The 10,793-nt window shown below is 29.7% G+C and overlaps 1 protein-coding gene across 1 annotated transcript in view; it reads left to right on the top strand.

The window, feature by feature from the left end:
- LOC106460191 (putative glycerol kinase 5) overlaps positions 1 to 10,793 on the top strand; it is a 64,961-nt gene that overhangs the window by 28,307 nt on the left and 25,861 nt on the right. Inside the window, exons 6-9 of the mRNA XM_013919878.2 lie at positions 1,636 to 1,725; positions 4,823 to 4,864; positions 5,440 to 5,577; positions 8,617 to 8,690. Coding sequence (XP_013775332.1) covers positions 1,636 to 1,725; positions 4,823 to 4,864; positions 5,440 to 5,577; positions 8,617 to 8,690 — 344 coding nt within the window. The remainder of the gene's footprint in view (positions 1 to 1,635; positions 1,726 to 4,822; positions 4,865 to 5,439; positions 5,578 to 8,616; positions 8,691 to 10,793) is intronic.

Consider the following 10,793-nt stretch of genomic DNA (forward strand, 5'->3'; position numbering starts at 1 on the left):
CACCGTAATTTATTTTTTCATTATTTAGAGAACATTATAAATAGCTATGTTTTTAAAAGAAATAAAACTACTATTGTTATAAATAGCACTTTCAATTGAACTAAGCTATGCACGCCTATTTAAATATATTTACTCATGGCTTGTGTATATCGTATATATATACATATATATTATTCATACCTTCGGTGTATAGGACGCAAGCAGATTTTGACATCAAATTTTGGGGTAAAAAAGTGCGTCTTATACACCAAAAAATACGGTATATTTCATTTTGCTTGTTTTATGCATCTAAATAGCATTTCTATGTGTAATGTATTCTTTATCGTGTCTACAACACGAAACAAGTGTTTTAAATTTTCTCTACATGCTTTGATATGTTTTCAACAGCTAACCATCATGTATAGTTCTCTCCAAAGCTAACTATCATATATTTTCTACACCTGTGTTTTTTCTATTGTTTGGCAAGTTATAGGTGACTTGTATATAACTAACTATAATTTTAGATGTTTTCTATATCATTTGGAATGTTCTCTACAGGTACATACAGTTTCATTTGTTTTCTATATTGCATAGCATGATTTTTACAGCTAACTATTGTTTTAGGTGTTTTCTGTAATTATCTTTATACATGTTTTCTATATTACTTAGCACCTTTTCTACTGCTATTGGTAGTCTTTTCTGTAGCTAACTATCATTTTAGATGTTTTCTATATCATTTGGCATGTTCTCTACAGGTAGATACAATTTCATTTGTTTTCTAACATAGCATGATTTTTACAGTTTTTTAGGTGTTTTCTGTACTAACTATTTTTATACATGTTTTCTATATTATTTGGCATCTTTTCTACTGCTGTTGATAGTCTTGTCTTTTCTGTAGTTATCGTTTTGCATATTTTTTATAGTTAGTTGTCATTTTATACATTTCTTTATTTTTAAACCTAAATATACTTTTTATATGTTCTTATTTTATGTATTTAGTATAATTTCTTTATGATTTTGTGTGACTTCTACTTGTATCTGTCGTTTCACTTGTTTCATACATTTAAATATTGTTTTGCATGTTTAGTGTATCCATTGGCATGTTTGGAATGCCTAAGTAAGGTTTAAATTCTCTTCATTCTTTGGTATGTTTTCAAGAGATAACCATGGTTTAACATTTTTTGCATAGCTAACTGTCATTATATGCTGTTTTTTTTATCTCATCTTGAATGTCTTCTATAGCTAACTGCTGTTTTACATGTTTTTTGTATTGATTGGCATGTTTTTGATACCTAACTATAGGTTTGTTTCACATTTTTCAAACTTTTTTTTTTTAATACTGGCCTGCCACCATGGCAAATTGAATGATTTCCTGTAGGCTTATCTGATAAAACTGAAAATATATTTAAACATTTTGATAGACTATCTATTAATAATCTTGTATATTAAATATATGATTTTGTATAGAATTTTAACAAGTGTTTTGCAGTTTTTAATTTCACAAGTAATATTTCTTAGTTTAAGAAGTGCTGGATATTATGATTAGCTTCCAAAATATGCCTGAAAATATTTTGTTCATGAACTTGAATATAATAATTTTTTTGTTAAATGTCTCCTAACTTGTTATACATTTAGTGTTTTACTTTCAATGTCTAGTGTTTGAGAGGAGGAGCTCAGATTCTGCATTTTTTCACCAGAAGAAAACGTTTCTTAGCTGCTAGTATATTGTATTTCCAAACTGGAATGGTAAGATTATTGTTGAAAATATGAAAAGTTTGTTAATAAAATGTATTATTGCTATACAGGTTTGGTCCATTTCATCAAACTTTTAACCACCATAAAATAAATCTATCCCTTTTGTTTTCTAGAATCTCAGCAGATTGTAACAGAAAATTACAATTATATATCCTAAACCTATATATAATGTGGCCTGGTGGTGAGGGCACTCGACTCGCAATCATCTGTGGGTTGTGATTTCGAATCTCCATCATACCAAACATGCTTGCCCTTTCAGCTGTGACAGCCTTACAATGTGATGGTCAATCCCACTATTTGTTGGTAAAAGAGTAACCCAAGAGTTGGTGGTGGGTGGTGTTGACTAGCTGCCTTCCCTCTAGTCTGTCACTGCTAAATTAGTACAGATAGTTCTTGTGTAGCATTGCGCAAAATTCAAAATGACCCAATATTTAATATAGGTATTTTTTTTAGCTGCCTTCCCTGAATAGCAGTATAAAAAATTTAGCAGTTAACTTTTTCTTGTATAGTGTTTCATGTATAAGAAAGACTACACTTCTTTCACCTGTACCTGGTGGTGTTGTCTTATGTCACATAAATGTTTGTTATTGTGCAAAAAAAAAACCTCCATATTTCATGCAAAAAAATGTACTGGGTTGTGGAAGGTTTGTACACTTAATGCATGCAAATCTTTTATTTTGCTATAGCTTGATATTTACTAAACCTAACTAGCCTTATATCTTGCCATTGAAAGATTTTCTGTAGCTTTCAACAGATACAATAATATAAGAAAGTTTTTCAGGAGTGACAAAAATGGCTGAAAAAAGCTATAAAATTATTCATAGACCTGCAGTTTGTTCCCGAGTCTTCTAAAATTCCTGTTAGGTTCCTTTGTTCAGGTCTTCAGGAGTTAGATCTAATTACTGTCCCATAAAAATGTAAATTACTGTGTTTACTTTTTTCTTATTCTACATAGACTTAAGTAGTTTTTAATTTGGTCTATCTAATTAATTTAAGTGTTGTCTGTAGGTGTTTTACAACATTAGTAATTGTCAGGACCATACATTATGATATCATAAAATGATGGGAATGAAAGTCTATAGTAATAAAATCACTAATAGACACAGAAAATCAACTGAAAACAAAACACAATTAAATATATTTTCAAAGGGCAATAACCTTTTAGCAAAAACAAGTCTGCAATTTTGGATAGGTAGAGAAAAATTCTATTCTTTACAGATAAGACTCCTTGGAGCTGGCCAGAAATGAAATTTAACATTTAAAAAAAATTACAAATCCTTCCAACATATACTAAAAGATCTTTCAGAATTACAAAAGATCAATTTTAAACTATTTTCGATAAGCAAACTGCTGAAATACATTTTAAATTATTATTTTCCTTTGAATTTTTAAATTTGATATGCATATCTGCACTTAAATGTGATAAGATTAAACACTCTTGACCTTTACTAGTTTTTTTTCACAATATGAGTATGGGCTACTTATACTGTTAGTCTCAAGAAAAGATATTCTTGTAATAGGTAATTAACTTTGCCCCAGTTAATGACACGTTATTGTCAATTATTATAACATCTTGTGCTGTTGTATTAATTTTTAAGAAGTTATTTATTTGCAGTATATAGCCTTGTCTTTAAAACAATTTATATAAAGACACATGAAAATACATACTACAAATACTAAGGCTTAACTCACTATTGTATGCTTTCAAGCTCTCCTGCATTATTGCTTGTAAGTATACAAGTAGATTCTTATACATGTTTATCAACGTTTCTATAGATACATCTGCCAAGTTTAGAAGAGGAAGAGGTATTAGTGGAGTGTATAGATTGTTAAATTTTTAAAGTTATGCCTTATTTGATCACTTTTTGTAATAATAATCAATTGTCAAATTATAGTTGTTAGGTAAATTTAATATTTTTTTTCAAATAATTTCTAGAGAATATTGAAATAAGTTAAAAGCATTAGTATTATTTTAACTTTAGTCTAAATAATATAGATGTTGTTACATTTAACTGTTTATGAACTGTTATTGTAAAAAAGAAAATAACTTTGAAGAGTTAGTTACTTTAATACGATTAATTTTGAGATAGTTGTGTAACTTATTTCTCTTTTTCCTGTACTACTGATATATATTTTTAAAATCATCCTGGAGCAGACTCTAAAGGAGATAGTTTTACAGTTTTGTGTGACTGTGATGTCACCACACACACTCACACTTGAAAGTACAGTAGTACATAGTACAGAATAACTATTTAGAACAAACCATATTCATATTGTGCTATAGATTGATAAATGTTACTCTAATAATCAGTTAAATGAAATGTGTGGAGAGGGGGGAATATTCCAGCCCTACTAGACAGGTTATTCTTGTTTCTCAATAATAAAAACATGTGAGGAGTGAAAACTGCACAGGAAGTGTTTCTTCAAGTCCTAAAATTACTAGAGAAGTCCAATTCAAACCACCTGTGTGAGTGTTAATGTACATAAAATTCATCTCTTCTTGTAAGGGGTTTTTGCAAACAACTTATGAAGTTTAATTTCAAGCAATAACTTGTAAATAATAATAAAAGTTTATCATGTCCAATTATTTCTCATCATAGGCCATGTTCTCATAATTATTCCAATGTTTTTAGGATAATAACAATGATGACATATAAAACTCAACTTACCCTTTAATTTCTCGAAGCTAACAGTTTCTGATGGTGAAACAAGTGTATGCTTTATTCAAGCTGATGCTAAATTTTCACGTCATGCTTATAAAGTTCTTACTTATCATTTTTCTTTTGCAAAAAATAATACAATCTTTTTTTTAGCATTATTTTTGTTTTTGATATTCTTCAAAATTCAGAAAACTGAGTAAAGTTTGCAGAATCAATTTGTATTGATTATTTAGAGCTACAGAAAAATTGCCACATCAATAACTGCTTATTTCAATCAGAAATTTATTAACTCCACAAATGTGTATTTCTGAGAGTGGATACAGTTTAAAAAAATTAATGTAACTATATATATATGTTAATATAAATTTTAGAAAAAGAATGTGATAAATGTGTTTAACATGATAGATATAAAAGTTCTTTCATTCAAGGTTGTCATGAGACTGCTCTGGATACTACAGCACATTCCACTGGTATGTTTACTGTCATTTGAATATGTAGCTAATATCTGATTGGTTTTGAATTTTCTAAAAACTAAACAAATTTGTTTATGCATACTCTTTTCCTAGTTTTATCAAGTTATGTCTTTTTTTTTACTCTGATAACATGGGAAATAAGTTAATAAAACATGTACAACTGTAATTAGTTTTTCCAGCCACTGGGCATGCTTGCCATTTTAGCCTTGAAGGCATTATAACGTGATGATCAGTTCCATTATCTGTTGTTAAAGATTAGCCAAGAATTGGCAGTGAGTGATGTTGACTAGCTGCCTTCCCTCTAGTTTATCACTTAAAATCATAGATGGCTAGTGCAGATAGACCTTGAGTGGCTTTATGCAATATTCAATAAAAACAAACATAACTTGTTTTAGGATTTTGAGACAATAGTTAATAGCTGTTTCTTTTTGTTGTTGTTTTTTATTTGTTGTTGACATGATTTCATACCAGAGAAAATTTTTTTTAAATTATGATTACTAAATATTATATTAATAACAAGGGTATGGTGTGTATAAAGAATAAAATTAACAACCAATCTGCATATTGTTAAGATTCGAGAAAGAGCAGTGGAAGGACAAGCCATGTTTGGAACATTGGATACCTGGTTAATGTGGAAACTGACTGGAGGCAGAACTCATGCTACTGACAGTTCATGTGCTTCAATTAGTGGAATGTATGATCCCTTCCAGGTAATTATTCAAAATGTGAAAAATAGATTAACCCTTTCACTATGGGCATTATTTTCAGCTCATGTCATGAGGCTTAAGTGAGTTAAATAATCTGAAATTTAATAGTGTATAACTTTTAAGTTTTTAATTTTATAAGGCAATATTTAAAAAAAATCCTCAATTTCTTCTAGTTTGTGAATTGTGATATTTGTTCTCTATGTATCTCCTCTTCTCTAATTTATTTATCACCCCTCAGAAAAGTACTAAGTTTAACGTAAACTACTCATTATAATGTTATTGCTCAGGAAAAGCTTGATTTTTATAGCCTTCAATCTTATTTCATTACAGAGCCTTAAAGTAGAAAACCAGACCCCCCTCTTGCCATGCACACCTGTCACATCCCCTCTTTTACAAATTGCTAATAGTTCTTTCTGACATTTAATACTATATTATGTATAGCCAGTAGAAAGCTAAGGTTTTAATCTACCAAATGAAGCATTACATTACATTTCCGTACAGAAAATTGTCTGTTTCACTTCCAGTTCAAACTATTCCCACAGGAAAAACATTTATGAGCTTAGTTGAATTTGTTATGGCTCTTGTTGCAGAGTTAGAAAGCCAGAAAATGTGTGATAGTTATAGGACATTGTCTGCTTTTTGCATTTAGTTATTCTGTGTTTTGTTGCATTATTCAATTAAATAAAAAAAAATTTCCAGAGTAGTACCGTTAATATAAAAAGAAAAGTAGGGTTAAGTTCCATCAACAGGAAAGAAGACCCAGGTAAGTATTATATTTTTTGTTTTTCATGTTCCTTATTAAAAATAAACATAACTTAAATGTAAAAATTAGGAATTTTATAGATTAGATTAAGTAAATTAAACATTTTTCACAGGGTATGCTTTGAGCAACTCACTTAGCCCTTGCATTTTTGTCATTTGATTGGTGACATGAGCTAGATGTTTATTAAGTTACTTATAACTTGTGTGGTGAGAATATTAATTGGACATTTAAAAACTTAAGTAGAAAAACAGATGTAAACTGTTACAAGCTTAAAGCTATTTAGGTTAAACAAATGTAGTTTCATGTTACAATCTGAAGTTATTCTAGAAAGAAAAGAGGGTAATTTAGATTTATTTTGAATTTTTTGTTGGTGATTATGAGGTTGGTCAAATTGATTAACCTTGTATAGAGTTAGAGTAGAGAAAATAAAATATAAAGTTTTACTGAAAAAAAAATTTGAAATTTATTTAAGAGGTTTTAGAGACTAAGCGATTGAGGTTTTTTCGAATGAAGAAAAGTATTTTTAACCTTAATATGAAAATCACTTTGCACTTGGAGTAGTCAACATTTTGACTTCTTATATTCTTGGAGAAATTCTTTGTGAAAATACTTCATTTAAAAATTCGAATTTTTTATGTCTACTAAAGACTTAATGAAGAAATTATGGAAAATATAAAGGTCAGTTTAGGGTAATAAATTTTTCTGATTTGGCTGAGCCTGTAGCAAGAGAGTTAAGTGAGCCTATGAGATTACATGCAGCCAACACGCTTGCAGTTCTGTATGACCTATTGAAGTAATTCTATAGGTCATTCATTCCAATAATTAAATATTTCTAGTGAAATGTGTAATACACACATTTTTTATATCTTAAAAATAAGAACCAGAAAGTAATACATGTTGTGTAGTTGGTATAAATTGTGCATGTATTTCAGTTATACATACCAATTCAAGTAAGCTCACTAAAAATGTAAAATGAGGTGTTCTTCTATTCAGTAGAATAATATGTTTATCCATCACGTTTTGTATAATTTGTTGTCATTAGTGGCGACTGTGTTTTAGCTTTTGATGTTTTAGCTAGCAAAATGGCATTATAGTTATATTTTAGGAATAACCTTTGATATCCTGTCAGTTAACAAAAACACTAGCAGAAAGCTCTTTACATAAATCTAATTTATTTGTACTCAGAGTGTATGCAAACTGGAGATTTCATGTTATTTACATTCCTAATTTATAGACATTTCAAAATCACCAAGAATGCATGCGACATTACTGTCTCCTATATTTTGCTAATCATTTAGAAAAAGGCTGGTGAGACTTGAAGATGTTGGGGGTGATACACAAAATGATCATTTTTATTTTTTTTGCATAATGGTAACTTAAGTGGCATAATGTACGTAATTCTCTAATGTGATGGTAAATGATTTGCAAGTGGCTCTAAGTGTAAAAGTTTATTTTAAAGAAAAGGCATTTTTTCTCTTTAGCATACAGATGTTTACTTTAATCTGATATGTTATGAGGATTGTAATTTAAAGTTCTGTTGCAGGTCTAGTGAAACAGGAAATATTATAGAATGAGTAGTATGGAATCATTCCAGATATGTTGAAACATTATATCTCATGTTTTTATTTGTGAAACTTTCCCTATGTAGAATTTTTAAATACTAGTTGCAAACTGGTCTTTAGCTAATATATTTTTTACAAGCATAAATGTATTTTTTATTTCTAAATTTCGAGGAACTTTATTTTTTATTGTTCATATGATAACTGAATTTTGTTTTGGCATTATTATACTATTTTAGTGTTATATTAACAGCATGAAACATCTTCTGTCTGGAAAATGCCATGTTTTATCTTTGATTAACCTATGTAAGGCTTATTCTGTTCTTCATACCCCAAACAAATAAAACTTAATTTTTTCAATCCATTAGTTAGTATCATATTTTATCATTTCCTAGAAGACTTTCCTAGACATTTTGTTTTCTAAAAGTTTTTTTTTGTTTGTGTAATTAATATTTGAAATCTTCCAGAAGTAAAAGAAAGATTCCTGACTAAACTAATGACAATTCCATCAATTTCCTTGTAATATTGTGATTACTCTGTCTTATATATTGATAACAATCTGGTATATTGCAATGTAATATGCATCTTTTTATTTACATCTTTTTCTGGAATATGCCTAGAAAATGACTTTGTAATCCTATAAACAGGTAAGACGTGCTTTACCTAAAAATTTTACCTGGGTAAATGAAATTATATAAAATAAATTGATTGTTTTCCAAGATGTGCTGGGCAGGCTGGTGTATTAACATGTTGAACATTCCTCCTTCCCTGCTGCCAGTTGTGAAAGATACAAGGTGAGGAAATTTTATTTATTATTCAACTAACATTTCAGTTGTAACATGATACATGTACATATTCAGAATATGTCTGTTTTTAACTTTTGACACTAGATAACAAATCAAAGCAGTTATCAGTAAGTAGTACAGCTTCACACCATTAGGTTATCTGCTCTGTGTGGCTCCCATGGGTCTGTCTAGGAAACTTGGAAAAGTATGGGAAAAGAAAAATAATGAAGTAAGAAGGAATGTTTCAAACATTTATTGGCACTTCACCTGCCCTTGTCGAATCTTTATTAGGTGGGATTAGAATAGTAAGCAAGCAATTGGAAAATTGATTTGTTTTCAGATAAAGAAAATTGAATTGTTAGTATTTAAATTGAAACAAATCAAGCAGTTAAATTGCCATTGTTTTTCAAATTCTGTTAGAATCGATTAAAGATTTTCGTGATCTCTGAGATTTGAGTGGATTAGTGGGTGTGTGTGTGTGAGGTAGTCCATGTAATAACATTTTTTTTCTCCTAATAACCAATACTTGTTTTAGTTGATATATTTTCTTTATTTGTACTGTACTTTATCATGATGTACATAAAATGCTTTTATATATTTTATTCTCTTATTTTTTGCAAGATCACTTAAAAAAAAAAAAAAATGTATTGATCACTGGTGAACTGGTTGGATAGAGCTCCCACCAAAAATGGCCCGGCATGGCCAGGTGGTTAAGGTGCTTTACTCTCGGTCTGAGGGTCATGAGTTTGAATCCCTGTCCCACCAAACATGCTTGCCCTTTCAGATGTGGGGATGTTATAATGTGAGGGTCAGTCCCACTATTTGGTTAAAGGTAAAAAAAAAAAAAAAGCGCCCAAAAGTGGGTGGTGATGACTAGCTGCCTTCCCTCTAGCCTTTCACTGCAAAATTAGGGACAGCTAGTGTAGATAGCCCTCATATAGCTTTGTGCAAAATTGAAAAACAAATCCCAGCAAAAGGTTTTGCAGCCAATAATTGACAGTTTTCTTCAACTTGTAACTATTGAGGATACCATCCACCCCCATCATGCTAGGTCTCACAGACCTTTGGCTCATTAATACAAAGTCCCTGTCAATGACATTGACCAATAATTAGTCAATATCTAATAGGTTCGAACCTTTAACCAGTAGCTAACTTTCCGAACCAATTATTTTCACCATTACTGGTTTTTTTTAGGAAAACTGCAATAATTATTTAATTTTTCTTTAGAAACTAAATTATAAATTGTTAGTGTAGCATCACCTGCTAAACTCCCTCCTTAAAGTTTGCTAAACTATTCTGTGTTTTTATTGACTTCATAAACACCAGGAGGAGAATTGACTCGCTTTCTGTTTGTTATTAGTGATTATGAAAGTTTAAAGTGTGCACTTCTTAGTATCTTTAATAAATGATTTATGATGCTCTCTCGAAAAGTCAAGATGAATAAGCCTTTGAAAGACATGCTATATTGTTGAAATAAAATAATTATTTAAATGGTAAAAGTGTTTAGTTAATTATAAGCTTAAAAGATCCTTGAAAATCTTGAAATTTTGTCAACCCAAAAGTGTGGAAACAGTGTCTCCACTTTCGTAATTTTATATTTTCCCTTAATGGGATGAAATATAATAATTGTAGCATGATAAATGGGAATGGAAATCCAAGTTCTGGAAATTAAATAGTTGAATATAAGTTTATTATAACTTGCGTGTTTTTTACAAGTTAGATTTTAAAATGACTGAAAAAACAGTCAAAAATAGTTGTTGTTTTCTAAAACTTGTTAATTCAAAGTTTCAAACTCAAGCGTTTTTATAAAAAGTGTAGAGAAGCTACACATTTATTTTCTGGCTTACAAACTTAAAATAGGTTTCTGTGAATTGGTAACTGTTACATGGACCTTGTGAAAATGACATTATCTATATACTACTAAAACTCTGAGATTGTTTGTTTGTGTGTGTGCTGGTCTGTAATTAATATAGCAAAAACTGTGCACAATAGTGCCATATTTGTAATGAAATGAGAATAAAACAAGTTTTGTTAAAATTGGGCCACGGGTTATTGAGTTAGCCCCGTCTTTCAGGGCATTTTTTGTACATTCCATTATTATAAAACTTCGTT

Source organism: Limulus polyphemus, unplaced genomic scaffold, assembly GCF_000517525.1.
Source record: "Limulus polyphemus unplaced genomic scaffold, Limulus_polyphemus-2.1.2 Scaffold726, whole genome shotgun sequence".
Taxonomy (NCBI): Eukaryota; Metazoa; Arthropoda; class Merostomata; order Xiphosura; family Limulidae; genus Limulus; species Limulus polyphemus.